The following is a 20,113-nucleotide window of genomic DNA, read 5'->3' as shown; positions in this document are numbered from 1 at the left end:
CACATTTGTAAGTTGCTCCAGATAAGAGTGTCTGCTAAATGCCGTAAATGTAATTATAAATGTAATAAATAAGCATTTTATGGGTACATCAATTTTTTTTTATCTTAATCGCATCAGTTGCACTGTTTAAAGTGATATTTAAATCATTAGAATACCCAAATGTTTAGACTTTCTGACTAGCTTCCCACCAACACAATAGTCCATGTATCAACCTAACTAACACAATACTTGTGTTAATAATATATATATAAAGATAAACAATTAGCTAGCACAACTGATGAAGGACATCTGCCGAAACGTCCTGTTTCTCTGGATAAGTGTAATCTACTACTTTTTTTTTTACTACAGTACACCTTTAATAAGATACCTCGTAAGGACTTTTTTTTGCCACAAGAGGGCACCTCAGACAACATAAAAGAGTACTGTGACGACGCTGTTGCCATTTCAGCGGAAAGTGGCTGTTAGTCGGGTATGTTTCTCTGGTGAAAGGAAAGAAAACACAATAACATTTAATACTTTTAATTATTTTTTTTGAGTTTCTCTAACATCTGGAAACACATGTTGCAAAAATCCAGGCTGATAAAAAAGATTGATACAAATCCAGAGAGAAAACTCATTATGTATGTTATTGTTTAATTTAACATGACTCATTAAGCTATTAGTGAACACCTAGCAATCAGCTCATGGATCGATAAGTTATTAGACACGTCACTCATATGTTCTTTGATTTGTCCAGCACATTTCAAAACATTTATTACATTTGATTACAGACATTATTAAACGGAGTGAAACGCTGGCGAATGAACCGAGCCTAATATATTAGTTAATGATATGAAGTTGGGCATATGAAAGAACGGAGATGGTGGTCCTGAGCCGGATGTCCAATAAGGAGGAGTCTGTTGGGGTTATTTGGCAACCTATGTGTAAAAACACGCGCGCACGGCCCTATATACACAAAAAATATATTATGGCACTGGAAACGTGTATTGCTTTTTTATTAGCAGATGAGTTAGACGCTGATGAATACATACATGTAAAAGCTAAAGTACCCTTCAAAGCACGGAAAATCAGGTGATACGATCCTACTTCATCTCAGTTCCGGGAATTTGTTATTGTCTGTCGCTCTAAGATGTAATTGTATCCTAGCTAGCTAGGAAAGCTTAGGCTAGGATAACTTGTTAGCCTCGAGGTTGCACGTTCTCTTAGTCAAATGCAAGCAATAGCTTCAGTTTAATTGTGTCTCAGAGCATGACGGATATATATGCAAATTATATTGTGCACAGATTGTTGGACTTTCTTTACATTACAGTGTACACAAAGCCTAGCTGTCTGCACCGTAGCCACACTCGATTTAAACGTGTTCGTGTTTGCGTGAATATGATTTGCACATGCTTTATCTTTGTATCTTATGCTCATAGAAAGCGACGGTACTGCATTATCAAACTGTGTTTTTAAGATTTTCTGCCGTTATGTTGTGCAGAGATCATGGCAAAAACAACTACTTTAGTGACATCGTGCCAAGTATGTCTGCCAGGGATTTTCAGAACTACTTCCAGCTCACGCCGACCCAAGTTGAGGTACATCTACATAATTTCAGACCAACAAACCTGAAGTTTATCTTAGTTTTAAGCAACCGATTGGGTTTTTAATTCCCCGGATTAATTAAAGAAACCGTGTTGCACAACGTGATTGCGTCCCATTTTACAGAATATATTGCAAGTCTAATAGAGTCTCCTCCCCCAATGACTTCAGGAGCTGGTACGGCTGCTGCCGTCTTGTGATTGGGCTGGCAGTACGCTGGAAGGATGGACCATGATGCATGCAGTACTGTCTAGTCTGTGGACACTGTCTACTTTGGAGTCTCATGCTAGCATAGCTGCCCGCTTCCAAACCAGCGAGTCCCTCATTCACCAACAGCTGCAGGAATTCTGTGCCCTTGTCACGGCAAACTTTTCTGATAAGGTCCACTGGCCGAAGTGGAAGGATGCTGAAGCCTCAGTGGCCGGATTTTCTGCCGCTGTTGGGTTGCCGGGTACTGTGTGTGCAGTGGGTTACTGCCTGATTCCCATTGAGAGGCCCATGGACGTGCCTGACTCAGAGGCATATCGAGTCTCTGAAAGGTCATACTTAGTAAATCTCATGGCTTTCTGCAATCACCAGGGCTGCTTTACCTACGTGTCTGCCAAGCATCCAGGAAACTGGCATAACTCCAGGGTCCTGCTCGACACAGAGGTGGGAAGGGCCCTACAGCAGGACCCAGTCAGCCTGCTTCGCGGGAAACACATCATAGGTGACTCCACTTTTCCACTTTCGGAGCACCTTCTCACACCATTCCCAGACCATGGAACTCTCGGTGAGAAGAAGCGGCGTTATAATTTAAAAGTGCAGGCCGCCCTTCAGGTGGTGCGTGGCTCCCTCCATAGCCTGAGGTGTAGGTTCCAGCGGCTGAAGTTATTGCAAATGAATTCCGTAGCCCAAACCAGCCTGGCTGTACACACGTGCTGTATCTTGTATAACATGTATTTGGAGACCAATAATGCTGCATCCCTTGAGTGTATGGAAGAGGATTTCATCACCCAGATGCCTTTTCACGAGCTACCTACTGGACACTCGGGTAGTCTGGGTGGAATATCCAAAAGGCAGGATGTTGCAGCATCCCTTGGGCGAAAGCCTAAAAAAGATGGAGGATTGAAGCATGAACAACTACAACAGCTTGGAAAATATTGGTAAATTTAGTACAAAGTCACTTCTTTTGTGACTTGTGTTTGGCCTTAAACTGGTGGACTTTTTATTATGAATGTAATGTATACTTTTACTACTATACACTGCCCTCTACAGGGCATTCTTGATTTTACAGTGTTTCACCTTTTCTTTCACCTTTACATGATATCTAGCAGAAACTTTTAAATAAACATTAACTAGTGAAATAATAACCGTAAAAGGCCATATTTGGAATATTATGATTAAATTGAAGAATTTTCCTAATGAGATTAACCTGCCTTACTACTTACACAATATTACTCGTATTTATGGTGATTTTAGACACATTTTAAGTGATCTTACCAAGGGAATGCTACACTGGCAGATAGTTTTGCTTTTTGTCTATTTTAAGATAATTGGTTTTACATTGTAGTCTTTACTGGTCATTAATTTCATTCAAGATTGTTTTCATTATGAAAAAAAAAGGGGAAAAAAAACCAAAGGACAAAAATGTAGATGACCTCTTTGTCACTAAAGAACTACAGTGAATGATAAATACATTATTTCCCTTCAGTGGCAAAATATAGAAGTGTAGGTCATGACCTTTGGGAGACTCTCCTTCACTATACTCCATATGAAAATACATGGTGGATTTAAAACATGCCCAAGCTACATTGCATGCAACAAGTCATATACATTATTAATAAAGGGTAACATGCATGTTCCAGGCTGAGGCAATGGAATAAACCAAAAATATAGTGTGCATTAAATACTTTAGAAAATAATATAGTTGGTTCACTACAACATTTAAGATGTTTTAGGCTTCATCCAAGTCATCAACTCCTTTTACTGAAAAACTAGGTACACTACTGTTGGCCATCTTTTTTAAATGGTTATGTTTGAGAGCCTTAGTGTGATCACTCTTAAATTTTAGCTTTGTAGTGTTCAAGAAAAAACTCTTTACAAGTAATGTCGTTTTTTTTTTTTTAAATAAAACTAATTAAAAGTAAATGAATATTTTAAATAGTATTATTGTGATTATTATTTATATTACTATGCTATATTTAATTGTTGCTTAACATTCTTACATGCATCATCGTTTCAAAGAGGATTTTGGCATGAAGGCAGCCACTTGTTAAATTCATTTATTCATGTAGAGCCTCACTTAGGAACAGCTAAACCAAAAAAGCATGTTCTATGTACCAGTAGGCTGCAATATTCAAATCTACCCTAGACGTAGGTTAGCATAACCTACCACAAGTTATTATTTTTTTAGTAAACATAGGAAACACTACCTTCACTTACTCTTTCAAAGGAACGTTATCTAATTCACTTTGTCCTAGTTATTGGTCCCTTTTTTATAGGCCACATTCAAAACAGTTTCTTAACTGCCCTTAACAGTAGGATTAGCATTAGATATTGTAAATGAATGTTCTTAATTTGTGCTGTAAGACTTAAAGTTGCCTTTTACAAAGTCTACTAATTTCTTTGCATTTTGCATAATAGATGCTAAATATATGCCAATACTGAGCAGATTTGTCACTGCATTTATGACTGATTTGTGATAGAGGTTTGTTACAACACTGATGGAGCTGAAAAACCACCCACTGCTAAGTATCCTTACAAATTAGGACATTGTGGTAGTAAAGGGGTGGTGTTGTGCAGTTGTTTGATTAAAATGGTAATCATTTCTATCACATACAATATGTGGCGTTCGATAAAATAAATAATCTTCAATACCCCACCCATTTACCAGCCAAAATCACAAACAACAACCTATGTTTAAACCAGCTCCCTTAACCTTTAACTTCTCAGTTTACCTTTTAGAGCGCATGCGTAGAACACGTATTCTGAACGCGACGGACTGCCTTTTTCGTGACGAGTTTTGGTATCCGTGATGTTTATGAAAATAAGCAACAGTTAACATGTAAAAGTAACGATCTGTGCATTAAGTAAAACGGCTGCCACTTGTTACAAATATTATATACGATACTGAGCCACGTACTAACATCTTAATTGTGAATAAAAAGCAAAAATGTTGTTTTCCGACTGTCGCAGATACGCCTGCACAAAACTCAAAGTCTGAATTCTAAATTTAAGACTTTTATTCTGAAACGCGTTTCTCGACATTTTTGTACAACAGTTGTAGGTGCTGGCTTCGTTCTAAGTTGTATCTGTGTGAGCAGTTGGACGGATTCAGGGGCGGATAAGTGGCGGTGAAGAAGGGGGTGCTCTGGTGCCGCTACGAAATGGCTGGACAGCAGTTTCAGTACGACGACAGTGGCAACACATTTTTCTACTTCCTTACGTCCTTCGTTGGTTTAATCGTCATCCCAGCAACATATTATCTCTGGCCCCGGGATCAGAATGCGGGTAAGGTTGTATTATGACGGTTGGCCACAAGCAGTAAAGACGTCGCTAGCTAACTCGCTAACCACCCAGCTAACGTACGCTAACGTTGAGAGTTAGCTCGTTTATGTGACCGACGGCGAGCAAACCTTTGTGCGATACATTTAGCAAGCGAGTTGGCTTGTCAGCGAGCACTGATTGGGTGTAAAGTATAAAAGTCATGTGCTAATTACACAGCCAGTAAGATGGTAGGTAGCTTGCCTAGCTAGGTAAGGTTAGCTAGCTGTGAGTACCAAACGCGTCAACGTGTTTGGGTTGTGTGTTGATGACATGACCAGACAGCCAAGCTGCAGGGCAACATGCAAACTTCTTGGACAGCCTAGCTTAGACGTGCTGGGTCGCCAGCCAACTATTTAGCCATTTAACTATTTTAACCATCGTGTTGCTAGCTAGCTTTTAGACACTTCTAGCTAGCTAGGTTAGCTGTCTGGATACCTATCTTAGTTTTGTGGTTACAATAATGTCGGTTACACTGATGTAGTTAGTCGGAGAGGCATAACTGAATTGGCAAGGCGCCGTGCACAGTTGCTAAGATTCGTGTGTAGGGGATCAGGGGATATTCGTGATTTAGTTAACCTAGATTAGCTAGACAAAGTTACGTCGCTAACCAGCATTGTCTTGCTAGCTAGCTAGCTATCTAATCTAACTTGATTCCAGCCCTAAACAGATTAGGACGTGTTATTTTATGACCATTTGATACGTAAGACAATAGATGAGATTTACATTAGCTGTACCTGTTCACCTTAGTTGAGGAAGCGTGAGGAAAAGTTTTTGTCTTTAGTTTGCAGTTACGTTGCGAACTATCCTAGCTAACGCTAGCTAGTTAGTAATGTGACAAATCACGTATTTATCGTCTAGAGTGTTATTTAATAAAACCATAAATAATAAAAGTATGAAAATGGCTCTGTGCAATTTATAGATTTGCTGTACCTACTCTGAAGCAGCGAATTGGAGAAATATCTAACTAACATGGAGATAAACAGAACTTTGCTAACTACAAAATTATCTAAGCAGTCGTGTCCACTGTCTGACGTGTCGATGTGGAGGGAAGTGCGTTGTGCTATCGCTAGGGTTGGGGCTAACTCTATACCTGCGTTAGGTGGGGATGGGTTAGGGTTGGGGCTAACTCTATACCTGCGTTAGGTGGGGATGGGTTAGGGTTGGGGCTAACTCTATACCTGCGTTAGGTGGGGATGGGTTAGGGTTGGGGCTAACTCTATACCTGCGTTAGGTGGGGATGGGTTAGGGTTGGGGCTAACTCTATACCTGCGTTAGGTGGGGATGGGTTAGGGTTGGGGCTAACTCTATACCTGCGTTAGGTGGGGATGGGTTAGGGTTGGGGCTAACTCTATACCTGCTTTAGGTGGGGATGGGTTAGGGTTGGGGCTAACTCTATACCTGCGTTAGGTGGGGATGGGTTAGGGTTGGGGCTAACTCTATACCTGCGTTAGGTGGGGATGGGTTAGGGTTGGGGCTAACTCTATACCTGCGTTAGGTGGGGATGGGTTAGGGTTGGGGCTAACTCTATATCTGGGTTAGGGTGGGGCTAACTATATCTGGGTTAGGGTTGGGGCTAACTCTATATCTGGGTTAGGGTTGGGGCTAACTCTATACCTGGGTTAGGGTTGGGGCTAACTCTATACCTGGGTTAGGGTTGGGGCTAACTCTATACCTGGGTTAGGGTTGGGGCTAACTCTATACCTGGGTTAGGGTTGGGGCTAACTCTATACCTGGGTTAGGGTTGGGGCTAACTCTATACCTGGGTTAGGGTTGGGGCTAACTCTATACCTGGGTTAGGGTTGGGGCTAACTCTATACCTGGGTTAGGGTTGGGGCTAACTCTATACCTGGGTTAGGGTTGGGGCTAACTCTATACCTGGGTTAGGGTTGGGGCTAACTCTATACCTGGGTTAGGTGAATTTTCTGTTTGGTATTTATCCCACAAACTTAATTACTAGAATGGAACTAAACAGTATCTTTCTCAAATGAAAAGCAGACTACTCTAATTCATTGGTTAAAAAGCAAACAAAAAAAAACAGCAGTTAACTAGCTAAAGTATACGTTGCCAGATTAGTAATATTACATTTCTATCTTAATTACTTATGGTTTTCAAGATATTTAGCTACTGATCATGGTTAAAAGATCATTTGCCAGGTTAGAGGTGGAGCATCATGTCTGATTTGCATTAATAATATAAACAATCTGAAATAATTAAAAAACAACCTTTCTGAAAATATGTAGAGATTGTGATTCCAAGTGATAGTTTAGATGGTGTTTGTGTATTGATGTTTTACCTTAAAACTCCAGTAAGCACCTGACAATAGAAAAAACTGTATATTCAGAATAGAGTATTTTAAAAGTTGGATTTGTCCCTTAAGAATCCAATTGGTACAGCTGAATTAAAAGTAACTTTTTGCAGCAGACTTTGTGTTAGCTTCCAGATCCATCTTCCTAATCTCTCCAGCTCTGGCTTCTAGCTCTTCAGTTTATATGACTGATGGGGAATGTAACAATTATGATAAATATATTTTTAAATGTGTAGCTTCAGGAGTGTCTTAAAATGCAGATTAAGGATAGCTCCAGATTTAAAAACTTCTTGTATATTTTCATTTATTGTGCAGATGTTCTCGTGACTTGCAGAATTAAGATGTGTGTGCTTGCTGGGTGGTTACATTAGTCTAGTCTGTTTGGTACAGCTCTATAGAGCTATTATAAACAGCTATGAGGAGTCATAGCTAATATTCTGTTGACTTACTTTTGTTTGCAGAGCAATTACGGTTGAAAAGCTTGAGAAGGGTTCACGGAAGATGTCTGTGGTATCGCCTCCGTCTTCTGAAATCACAGCAGAGCATTGTCCCAACACTAAAGTAAGTGTGTTTCTGTGGGTGGCTGAGAGAGAAAGTGTTTGATGCACCAATATTACTCATTGGCATTAGAAACAGTATACAATTCGTCAGTTACCCTTCATGCTGAGCGTAGGACCGCTGTTGACTAGATATTATTTTGGTTGTGGAGCACGCTCAGTACAGCATTAACAGTCACATGGCAGTGGGTGTTGACGGTTGCCAGGAGATTTAACACGCAAGCATAACTGTTTGTTTATGAGTAGTTTGGCATTCAAGAACATGCTGTCAGACGCAGTCCTGTGGTTAGAAACTGGCCATTGGTGAGTTGCTCAAGCATAACAAACATAATTTGTGCATGGAGGCATCTTTAAACTCTATTCCTAAAAAAAGTGAAATAGTAGTGTAATATTTACAGAATCATAAACATTTTTTTCCAACTGGTTTATTAAATGCAATTGATTAGATTATAAATTAATCTGTTTCTAAAACACACATGTATGTAAAGTAAATTTGTGAAATATTTATTTTCCTGGAACATGCAAATTAAAAATAAGTAATTTTTAGATTTATGGGGAAATGCAAAGCAGATTTTTCATGGAATTCATGTTTATTAACATATCATACCTGAAGCTTTTAGCAGTGACATCTGAAGTTTTAACAGAATGTGTGTGTCATTTTGGAACAAGATCAACCCCAGACAGTTTTTCTCCCCGAGTGGGTGTGAGTGTCATAGGCCAGTGATGGTGTTTTGTGTTTTTTGCCTCTGTGTTTTGTTTTTTGTTTTGACTGTTTGTTTTGCAGCATAATTGATGCTGTTCATTACTTGTTCTTGAACATTTGGCGGATTGTCTATTTTGTTCATTTATTTATCATTTTTATTCATTACTTTTTTTTAGCTCTTGCTGATTGTTGGCTGATATCATGCATCACTGAGAAAAAAAAACTATTGGTATTGGATAAAAGTTTAGTCGGGGGGAAAAAATCAATTAAATTGTCTGGCTTGAATAATTTGTTTAGCACTCTTAAAAAATCCATATTTTACTTTCTATTAGAGCTGCTTTGAAGAGAAAGCATGCATCAGACTGCTGAAGGATCAGATTTTATGAAGGCTACTTGTAGTGACAAGTTGGCACTTGTGATGCATTTTTGGATGAAGATGGCTTGACAGAATATCTGATTTAAGCAGTTTTTTTTCTAAAAGCAGTCGTCATTAACCATTCTTAGTTTATACCAGTGTTTCCATTGCAAGACAATTCATTTGATTCAGGTCAACCAAATTCCCCCTTTTATCAACCTCTAAGTTACACAGAAGCCTTTCTATAGTAGTTTTAGTCCTGATCAAATAGAACTCAGAAGAGTGGGAGGATTTCATAATTCAAGCCAAGTTTACACACAAGTCAGAAATCACACTGGTTTATCGTGCCAACCTTAATGATCTCTGTTGTAGCCGTGGTTATTTTTAGAATGGGTGAGAGTGTCTGTCATGCTGAGTGAGTGCTTTCAAACCCTGTGCCCTTAAACGCTGAGCCTTCTGCCACTGCATGGTTCCCTTGGGAACCATACCTACATCAAATGCTTGTAATGAATGGACGGAAAGAGGTCGAAGCTGTTCCTTTCAACCCTGAAATTAGTGTTTGTTTAGTAGGGCGTGTGAGTGTGTGGAGGGGGTTGTGGGTGCAGTTTAGGTTTGCTGCTTGATGTATGTTGGGGCAAAGGATTATTCAACAGTTATAGGTTTGCTTTTCTTTATTTGTTTGTGTAATAGACTATGCAACATGTATGAAATGTGGAGTGTCCTATTCATCTATCTGATTGTCTGTCTGTGTAATTGTCTATCTGTCTATTTATCTCCTAACAGAAAGGCAGCCCTGTTGTTTGGCTGGGCAGTATTTATCTTCCTGGCCTATAAGGTGTCTAAATTAGATCGCGAGTACCAGGAGTATAACCCCTATGAGGTGCTAAATCTGGAAGCGGTAAGTCCAGCGCTCTTTTTCTACAGTAATCTGCAATATGTCTATTTCCACTTACGTACTTGTGACATGCACAGAGTAATGTCAATTTTTCCTTCTTTCTCTGTATCTTCTGGGATGCTGCGGGCCACGCGGGTTCTAACTGGGGTCGAACCGCATGCTTTTTTTGTGTGCAGGGGGCATCTGTGGCAGAGATTAAGAAACAATACAGAGTGTTGTCACTAAAATACCATCCTGACAAGGGCGGCGATGAGGCCACGTTCATGAAGATCGTGAAGGCGTACTCGGCGTAAGTGCCTCCTCACTGTGTTTCTCGCCGATCTATTGCCTGCTTCTTTTTTCTTTTTCTTTTTTTCTTCTGGGAGAGACTGCTGCTCCCACTCTGACAGCCAGTGAGAAAGTGGCTCTGTGGTGTGGAGGGCAGTCCTGCTGTCCTTGGGGCTGTTCCTCCCTCAAGAGAAACTCAAGCCAAGATTTGAGGCTTTGCAATTCTGTTTATTGATTCCATTTCTCAAAGACTACGGAGTTTTGAAGTGCTTCTCCTCCAGCTTCATATCGATTGGTCCTTGTAATTAGAACTGCGTTTGCATGGGACATCCCCTTCGGTTTTAAAGACTGTAGAGTGACCGGCGCTTTAATACCCCTCTGTACAGCTTGACCCATGAGGAGGCACGGAAGAACTGGGAGACCTATGGCAACCCTGATGGCCCTAGAGGTGAGGACCCTCCACACGTTCTACTCAAGAAAGCAGATTATTTTATTTATCTTAATCTGTCCGTCTCGATGTCTCTCTCTCTCCCTGCTTAAATTGCTCTGCTGTTCAGTCACAAGCTTTGGAATCGCTCTCCCGGCATGGATTGTTGATCAGAAGAACTCAATGCTGGTAGGTTGTTTCTGGATTGGCCACTTCTCCAGATTCATGTTGAAGGAACTTTATTGCGGGTTTTTTATTTATTGGGAGATATTTTGGTGTTTTTACCTCCCGATATCCTATTTTAGGAAGGGAGATTAAAGTTAGCAATTGCCTCAGGTCTGAGACATGTAAGATGTCTGTTCCAGTCCATGACCTGTGTCCATTATGCTTACGTGCTGTTGGCAGGTGCTACTGGTGTACGGACTGGCGTTTATGGTCATTCTTCCTGTGGTTGTGGTGAGATACTTGTTTAGTTACTAGAGTTCTTTTGAAAACTTTAAGGTTCATGCTTGAATGTCGTTTGGAGCATGTGTGCACATGTGCCCCTGTGTCCGTAGGGTACATGGTGGTACCGTTCCATCCGTTACAGTGGCGATCAGATCCTCATTAACACGACCCAGCTCTTCATGCACTTTATGTACAAAACGCCCACAATGAACATGAAGCGTGAGTACACCTTCCACTTGTTTAAGGCCTGTAGATTAGAGCCATACAGAGGTGCGTTGAAAGAACCAGCCCTTGTCCACGTTGAAGCATTTCAGATATAAGCTGCTTAAGAAGAGTGCCATGACCTGAAAACTCTAGTGTAGTGTATGCCACTGACAGTCTTTCGCACATCTAACAGTTGCTCCAAACTTGGTTTGCTTCAGTTATAGTGAAACCATTTAGCAACATCAAAGAATACATTTAGCCTGGTGAATTATTTTGGTGGTGGAAAAACCACTTTTTTAAAATACTGAATTTAGACGGTAAGTAGCACAGGACGAAAGAAACAGTGCAGCAGATGGGAAGCAGTGCGTCTTCTTGGTGCTGTAGGACAGTTCACAGCCCTCTTCCCATCACACAGAGAAACTTAACACTGTCACTGTGTACAAGGCTCACATCGAGTCAATGAGCCTGTTTACTGTAGCTTGTCTCAGAAGAAACCTGCTCTGTGCTTAATCCCACCTAAAATATGAACCCAGTTCAGGTTCCTGCATGCAGGCTGCAGTAACCTGAACTAATTCACAAGGCTCCACACACACTTGTTCGTTCTCTCTTACTCACACACACATGCATTATTTTTATTTTATATGTATATATTTGTTCTGAAGTACTTGACAATCACCTTGATCAAACAGATGGTCTACTTTCTTTCTGCTTTTTTTGCAAGCTGAATCTGTCTTTTTGCCTGTTCCTCAGGATTGGTGATGGTGTTGACGGCAGCATTTGAATTCGACCCACGTAGCAACAAGGAGGCTATTATAAGGCCAACGGACAACATCGAGGTTCCACAGGTAGAGGATGCTGCCATAGCCTGAGGAACGCCACACCACAACCCCACACCATGTTAGAGCGAAGGATCTATGGTGTTGAGTTCTGCAAAAATATTGCTTGACTGACTGTTATGCAAAGCTGGTGTGGTTGTGGTTGGTAGAACCGAGCCTAAATTCTTTCCTGGTGGGATGCCCTGTGACGAACATAAAACAGTCTTGTATCTGTGTAATCAGAAAAGATTTACACTTGGTTGCATTAACCACTCAGGAAGCGTCTCCACAATGAGGCGGTCCTCATCATCAACAACACAGCAGGATCATGTGTGCACTAAGTGCACGTCTCTGTAGGGAGGGCCCACAGAGCAACAGGAGCTCTAAATTCTTTTGTGAGTGCTGAAGGGTCAATGTCTTCCTTTGCAGCTGATTCGGGAGCTGGGGAACATCAACGTGAAGAAGAAGGAGCCTCCCTTCTGCTACCCCTACAGCCTGAAGGCCCGTGTGCTCGTGCTCACACACCTTGCCCGCATGGAGGTGTCCGAGACCATCGAAGAGGGTAACCGTGCAAATACCCCCCCCCCCCTTTTTTTTTCTGATCTGTTCTTTTGCTGTGCAGCTTCAGTCTGATTTGTGTGTGTGTCTTTTTCTATCTCTCTCTCATATAGACCAGAGGTTCGTGGTGAAGAAGTGTCCTGCCTTGCTGCAGGAGATGATCAACGTGGGCTGCCAACTCACCATGATGGCGACCAGCAGAGGAGGTGTGCTCGCATGCCCGCGCGCAGCGTGCACCAGCCAGCCCTACACCCTGGGGGGAGTACCTGGCCGCCGTGTGGCACGCTGACTAAAGCGGCTCATGTGGTTTGTTCGCAGGTTTCCGGGCCCCCAGGCTGACCTCCATAGAGAACTGCATGAAGCTGACACAGATGGCGGTTCAGGGCCTGCAGGAAGCCAAGTCTCCCCTGCTGCAGTTGCCCCATTTTGAGGAGGAGCACCTCCGCTACTGCATCTCCAAAAAGGTGCGCGCACACACACACACACACACACACACACACCAGAGTCCTGGAGGTATGAAGAGGTTACAGATTTTCTTTAGGTCTTTTGATTTTATGACTTTTATGTCTATTTGTAAAGCGCGCTCTCCCTTTTTCTTTCTCTCTCTCACACACTCGCTCTCTGTCTCTGCGTCTCTCTTAGTATAAGGTGCGGACCCTTGAGGACTTGGTGAGTCTGAAGGACTCGGACCGGAGGAACATGCTGAGGTTTCTGGGAGAGGAGAAGTATGACGAAGTCATGGCAGTGCTCGGAAGCTTCCCCAGCATTACCATGGAAACTAAACTTCAAGGTTGGGGATGAGGGGATCTGTACCATTGGCTCTATCTATTTCCAATATTGTGAATTAAAAAGTGTGTGTGTGTGTGTGTGTGTGTGTGTGTGTGTGTGTGTGTGATGATTATAATTCAGTGCTGGATGATGAAGACAGCAATAACATCACAGCGGGGTCCATTGTCACGGTTACGGTCACCTTGACGCGGAAGAGAATGTCTGTGAGTATACATTTGCATACATAGTTGGAGCGTGCTCTGCCCTGTGGCCCAAATTTCCTGTGCAGACCAGTGGAGTCACAGTTTCAGTTTCTGCCTGGGTGAGCTAATTTTAATCACACCGGGCACATGCAGCCTCAGGTGAGCAGTGGGCAGCCCAGGGCAAAGCTCTCCACATTGCAGCCATTCTGACCTCCGCAGTTATCAAGTGAGCTTGCATTAACTGGTGGCATCCACTAGAGGTCAGTGCAATGTAAGTTCATTTTACTGACCACTGTAGAAATCTTGTTGCAGTGAAAAGCTAATTTAGTCAGGCATTGGTGAAGAGGGAGTTTATTTTGCTATTCTGTACTCTGTTTATACCCTGGAGCTTGTGTGCTTTTCCAGGAGGTCTTTGAGAAGGGGCAGGACACTCAAACACCTACAGAGGAGACTGTCACTGAGGAGGTGGTACGTTTGCATTAATAATTGCTGTTCAGACATCTCTATGGTAAATCATTCAAGCATGCTACATATTTTAATATTTTTTGTAAGTTTTCAGTATATGTTGTGCTTCATGTGTTTGTTTAACTCCTCTGATGTTGAGTGGTTGTGGTTTTTGTTTTTTTGTTTTTTATCAAACTGAACAGGCAAAGTAATAGATTTTCCTGTGTTGGTGTATGTTTTGTACGATCTGTTATTTGCAGCAAGGTGATGCCACAAAAAACAAGCCCAAAGTTTGGCAGAACAAGAATAAAGGAGCAAAGAAGGCTGCCAAGTCCAAAAAGAAGAAGCTGACGAAGAAGAGGCCAGTCTCCCAGCAGCAGGGCAAGGGAGACAAAGCCAAACAGGCCAATGGCAACGTGGCAGGAACCGTAAGTGGCCAATCACAGAGGTGCGATTTTGAGTGAAGGCTGCATATTTAAAGGAATTTTACTACGGTTGTGGGCGTGCCTCCTACAGGAAGTGACCGCAGCAACGAAAGAGGAAGAGGAGGAGCTATCTGACAAAGGCAGCGAATCAGACGAGGTGGAAGGGAACAAGGACTCGCCCAGTGAGAGAGATGAGGAAAGCGACAAACAGAGTGATGCAGAGGCAGACGAGGTCACTGGAGATGACGAGGAGGTGCGTCTGTGTGCGCGTCTGCTTTTGCAAAATTAACAACCTGTTGGAAGCCACATGCACGTTTTGTTGTGTGTGTCCAGCAGGAGTGGGAGGCTCTACAGCAGAGCATCCAGCGACGGGATCGGGCACTTCTGGAGACGAAGTCTAAGATCACGCACCCCGTCTACAGCCTGTGCTTCCCGGAGGAGAAGCAAGAATGGTGGTGGTTGTACATCGCCGACCGCAAGGAGCAGACACTGGTGTCCATGCCCTACCATGTCTGCACGCTCAAAGACACCGAGGAGGTGGGACAGTGGGAGGCAGGGATGGAGAGAGATGAGGGGGGGGAGAGGCAGACAGAGGGAGGGCAGATTTGGGATGGATGGAGCAAGGGAGAGAAAGATGGAAGGGGGTGGGGGGGGAGAATGAGAATATGTGAAACGGGGGGGGACTAGGCACGGTGTTCCCCGGTCCCTGTACATTTTGGAGTCTTTCATTTGAGTACGGTAAAATGACGCTGCATTTTTAATGAGGCTCTAGTGTCCCCTCCCCTTTTTTCCCTGAGAATGAAGTCCACCAGGCCCATGTGCCTTCTGAAGCCTTTAAAAGGGCCGTAAGGTGTTAGAGTGAGCGTTTGTGCCGCTAGCTCCTGTAACCTCGTGGATGAGCGCGGTGTCATTCCTGTTGAACAGAATAGTCACTCTCCAGGTAATTTATAACAGATGCTGCTCATTTGCATCTAACACAAAGTAATGGTCAGAAAGCTAAAATATAAATTTTAGAAATCAGTCATGTTAAATATTGGCCAAAGCCTTACAGTCTATTCTCAGCTCTTTAAGGTTGAGTGGGGGAGAGAACACAGCAATAAGCAATTAGCTAGCATGGTTACTTCCAGTAATAAGTTTGCTCGAGGTGGTGGGAGTGGTTTAATTATAGCAAGGATTGTATGACTGTCTGTATTTGTTTATGGATTTTATTTTTTGTAAAATTACCCTAAATGCTCTCTTCCAACATGTTTCAGTGGAGTATAGTATCACGGTACATTTGAACGTACTGGATGAAATCTCAATGCAGACGATTAAATGAAAACCAGGGGAATGTGCCTGTCAGGATAAAAAAAAAATTTGTATGCACTGAGCACCGTGTGTGTGTGTGCGAGCAAGAGAAAGTGTGCACGTGAGTGAGAGATGGGCTGAATGACGCTAGCTGCATCTCATGCACAGCAGCTCCCCCCCCACCCCACCCCATCCTGTTGCCAGGCAACTTCTGTTCTGCAGTGTCTGTCTGTCTATTTAAAGGGCCAGTTACAGCGCGGCCAGATTCTGAGCTGTAATTCACTGGCTCACGTAAGCTTACTGTCTGCACAGCAGCACTGTTTGGAAACCAGAATGAGTCTGCTGGTTGTTTTAAATAACGAAGTGAGCATATTGTTGCACTGAGTGCACTGTGGCTAACTGAAGAGTTTGTTCATGTAAGACTGGGCAGTGATGTTCAACTTTCTCTTCCCTAGGTTGAGCTGAAATTCCCTGCTCCATCTAAAATGGGGAACTATCAGTATTCAGTGATTCTCAGATCAGACTCCTATATGGGATTAGATCAGATCAAGCCCCTGAAGGTGAGTTTCACTGCATTCCCTCATAAAGCATTGTTCTGAGATCTCCACAGCTGCTCCCTTCAAATCGGCCTCATGCCAGCTCTAATGGAGCTCATCTAGAATGCTGACTTGATCAATAATATTTTTTCTTTTTGTTGCATGTTTTGGAGCACAGTTAAAATTTGCACTAAAATATGCACTAAAAGTTATGCCAGATTGTGGTGGTGTTTTTTTAATTACATTTTTCAAAATGAATATATGTATTTTTAGCAAGTGCCGCTTTGGGGAAAAAAAAAGCTGTTTACTTCTGTAGCCTAAACTCTCTTTGTATGTGTCTGTCTGTCTCTGTGTGTCTGTCTGTCTCTGTGTGTCTGTCTGTCTCTGTCTGTGTGACCCTCAGCTGGAAGTGCATGAAGCGAAGGCCATACTGGACAACCATCCGCAGTGGGACATCCCAGAGACCGAGGAAGAGGATGAGGACCAAGAAGAGAGCGACGGCATCGAAGAGTCTGAGGAAGACGACGAAGACAATGACTAATCTGGCCAACACATATGAACTTGAACTTGGTTCACACACACACACACACACACAGCAGAAAACCACCACTACACAGTGCAAGTTCAGATGTGACATTTAAGTGGTTTGGACTCAGATGCCCCTTGCCCCAGTTACACACATGCGCGCACACAGTTATGTTGCTCACGTCCATTCACTGAACATGTGGGACGGTTTATTTTTCTTTCTCTTATTTTCCTCAATTTTGTGTTGCGTTATTTTACCCCCCCCCCCCCCAAAAAAAGTGCCGTCTGTTTGTTCCTGCGGCATCCCTGATGGCCATCTGCCCCAGCACAGGTGTTTGATCGACTGCCATTTAACACAAATAAACAGACTGCTTCCCCCAAAATCCAAACACCTCACGATCATCATTTATAAATTCTTCAGCGTTATCTGTGTTGTGGGTATTTCCTTCCTTAATGTCTTTTGTAGGGAAAACGTTCCAGAAAAGAGTCCTCTGCATGCTGTGTTGTGGTGTGAGCTGGACCCGAATATGGCTGCAGAGCCACGGGTGGGATGGTCCCGGGCAGTAATGCACACGGTACTGCAGGGGTATATATTAACCGTGCATCTCATTTTTGTTCTAGCTGAAGGAGGCTTGAGTTTTGGCCCTTTCTGTGGCATTCCTTGTCCTTACACGTGTAGTTCTACCCCCTTTTCTCACAAGTGACTGACAATTACACACACTCCACAAACGGATCTACAGGGCAGCCTAGCCTTGATCTTTCTCAGTTTTAGCCTAAATACACATCTCTGTAAAATCACAGGCAGATGTGGTTGCTGTTTTCATATTGCTTTTCCTTCCTATGCATTAGTGAGAATAATTCTTTCTTTCCTTTGCCTTTGAGATTCAGTGCGGCTAAAGATAATTGAAATATTCTGAATGTTCCAAATCAATGTTAATGAATTTAACTGCTGTTTTAGGTAAAGAAGGTGCTCCTCTTGTCCTCAAGGCACTGCAAAATGTCATTAATGGCACCGTGTCCTGAGCTCAGTACCCCGGGTAGTATGAAATGCTAGGATTTAAACCAACTCTGTTGAATAGGTGGTCCTGCAGTGAAATACAAATGAGACAAATGGTAGTAAATTCAAACAGATATCTGGTGGTTGGATAGCTCAGAGAAACTGCAAGACTTGTATTGGTTTTTCAAAGTAATATGACTTTTTTTCTTCATTTTCTTTTCTGACATTTGTCACAAATAGGCACAAAGGATGATGCTTTCAGTTTAGATTAAAATTAAATTTTCAATGTATTTTTGTATTTAGTTCACATTCCATTTATGTGAAATGCCTTACTGGCCTTGCAAAGTATGATGCTCATCCCTTTTAGAAGTTTAGTCTGTGCAAATAGATATTTTTATGGACAGTTTGCTTTGTGTTCTCCATGGGCACAACTGCATTTCAGCATTTTGCTTTGGTACCTGGTAGATAACCAACCAATAGAATTGAATACCTTCAGAATGGGGATGGAGATTGTTTTGCCATTTCCTGTTTTATTAGTGGAAGTTCTTCACTACATTGTTGATTTCAAGTCTGTAATGAATAGGCAATGTTAAACCATCATAGTTGATTTTAAAGCCAGTTGTCTATAAAAGAGCAATCTTTTTGAATTCAATTAAGATTATGTACCTAGTGGGTTATTTCTATGACCAGATGGCTGCACTTGAGTTTTTATTGCTGCCTTATTAAATGGTTTGAAATTACAGCTTTTAGTGCTTTAGTCAGAGACTAGTGTAATTACTGGAAGAGGTTTTTCCCCTCCCTTTTTAGGGTTTTGCTACTTTTGGGAGAAGACACTTTTGTCCATTTTTGGCAACTCCTTTTTTCCCCCCTTCCTTTGATTGTTTAGATTTCGTTGTGTTTGAAGAAAGTACTAGTGAGGGCTGTTGTTGAATAGGCTGAGATGGCTTATTGCCTCGTGGTTTCCAAGTCAAATGTGTGGTCTGCTTAATGTCAGTGGGATGATTAAGCCCAGTAAAGCCCCTTGTCGAGGCTGTGACATGACTAAGTTGTGCTATGTAGATTACTAATGGGGCTGGATGTCCTCGAGTTGCCATCAGGCCCTTTTTAAAGACCTTTAGTCTTCCGGTGGGCTTGATTAGTTTTGATCCCCTTTATAAAAGTGTTTTTCAGTGGAGGTTTTTACTTTATGGGGCATGGATTAGCAAGGTGTTAAAGGCTGCTGTGACACTTGTAGAAAGACTCGGGTCTGTTCACAAGGGGAGATGAATTGGACATTCTGCAGATGGGCGAGAAACTCATGGACTATAGAGATGTGTATTGAATATAATCTTTCATGTAATCTCTAGTTTATTTTTTTCTGTTATGAATTTGTCACTGAAAGTACAAGACTTGTGGAATCTGAGTGACATATGTATGTATTTTAGACTTCTGATTGGAAATTAGCAAACTCTTTTGGTAGCCAATCTTGATTTTAACATTTTATTTCATCTGGATTTGCATTAGCCTTATCTTAATGCTAGCTGTGTCTTAAGAGAGAAAGGGTTGGATATTGGCTGCATGTAACACATAAATGATGCTGCACCAAACTAGATGTTTTACCAGTTGGGCAGTCAGTCATTGTTAGTATTATAGACCTTCAAAAGAGTGTAGCATCAGTTAGAATGCTATGTATAAAAAGCTGTGATTTTAAAAAAAAACAAAAAAACATTCAGTGACGAGCCTTTGTACACACACACACGTCCTATAGACGAAATCTTGTAGGCCAAAAAGTCCAGATATGTATAGTCTTGTGAAACAGGCCAGAAAAAGGTGTATAGCCCAGAGAAAACAATTTCTGCCACTTTTGTTTACAAGAAACTCATTGTAAATGGAAAATATATATTATTTGTATTTAAATCATTTCAAATAAAATAACTTTTAAAATCATTTTTAATTATTTTTTTTATAGAGAGAAATACCAGCTGAGTACATACACACTGGTCTAGTTCACACACATCCTATTTCCTCTGGTTCACAAGGCATAAAGTGTAGGCAATGATATTAAGGTAGGACATAAACTAAAACTGTTAGCTTCAATCTACCTCTTAATCTCCTTGTGGAACCTGAAAATTGCTGAATGGTGGGAAATACCTTTTGTGATGTATAAAATAACGGGAAGGTTCTTTTTCCCACATGCATGTATTTATTCCAGCCAGGTATTGACAATTTTAGTACCTTGTCATTTTCTTGCACTCTTGACGTTATTTTATTTTAGAACAAACGTATAGCAAACACAAGCTGTCACAG

General features: G+C 41.9%; 2 protein-coding genes across 3 annotated transcripts; both read left to right on the top strand.

Moving 5' to 3' along the window:
* The first annotated feature begins 795 nt into the window (after positions 1-795).
* si:ch73-257c13.2 lies at positions 796-3,661 on the top strand. The gene is made up of 3 exons (XM_027015527.2): positions 796-1,071; positions 1,481-1,577; positions 1,753-3,661. The coding sequence occupies exons 1-3, from the start codon at positions 860-862 to the stop codon at positions 2,728-2,730; spliced, it is 1,287 nt and encodes a 428-aa protein (XP_026871328.2). The 5' UTR covers positions 796-859; the 3' UTR covers positions 2,731-3,661.
* A 1,217-nt stretch (positions 3,662-4,878) lies between these two features.
* On the top strand, positions 4,879-19,514 carry sec63 (SEC63 homolog, protein translocation regulator). 2 transcript variants are annotated; one of them, XM_027015520.2, is made up of 20 exons: positions 4,879-5,073; positions 7,876-7,975; positions 9,813-9,927; positions 10,101-10,213; positions 10,578-10,639; positions 10,749-10,807; positions 11,024-11,074; positions 11,176-11,284; positions 12,020-12,114; positions 12,514-12,646; positions 12,756-12,848; positions 12,961-13,106; positions 13,285-13,432; positions 13,552-13,634; positions 14,019-14,081; positions 14,318-14,485; positions 14,574-14,735; positions 14,819-15,019; positions 16,225-16,329; positions 16,709-19,514. In XM_027015520.2, the coding sequence occupies exons 1-20, from the start codon at positions 4,950-4,952 to the stop codon at positions 16,844-16,846; spliced, it is 2,268 nt and encodes a 755-aa protein (XP_026871321.2). In that variant the 5' UTR covers positions 4,879-4,949; the 3' UTR covers positions 16,847-19,514. The 2 variants fall into 2 exon arrangements, with proteins under 2 accessions (XP_026871321.2, XP_035385044.1); XM_035529151.1 differs by having other exon boundaries at positions 14,816-15,019.
* The last annotated feature ends 599 nt before the right edge of the window (positions 19,515-20,113 follow it).

Source organism: Electrophorus electricus, chromosome 8 (assembly GCF_013358815.1).
Source record: "Electrophorus electricus isolate fEleEle1 chromosome 8, fEleEle1.pri, whole genome shotgun sequence".
Lineage (NCBI taxonomy): Eukaryota > Metazoa > Chordata > Actinopteri > Gymnotiformes > Gymnotidae > Electrophorus > Electrophorus electricus.
The sequence above is the reverse complement of the archived record's forward strand: the minus strand, read 5'-3'. Positions and strand labels throughout refer to the sequence as shown.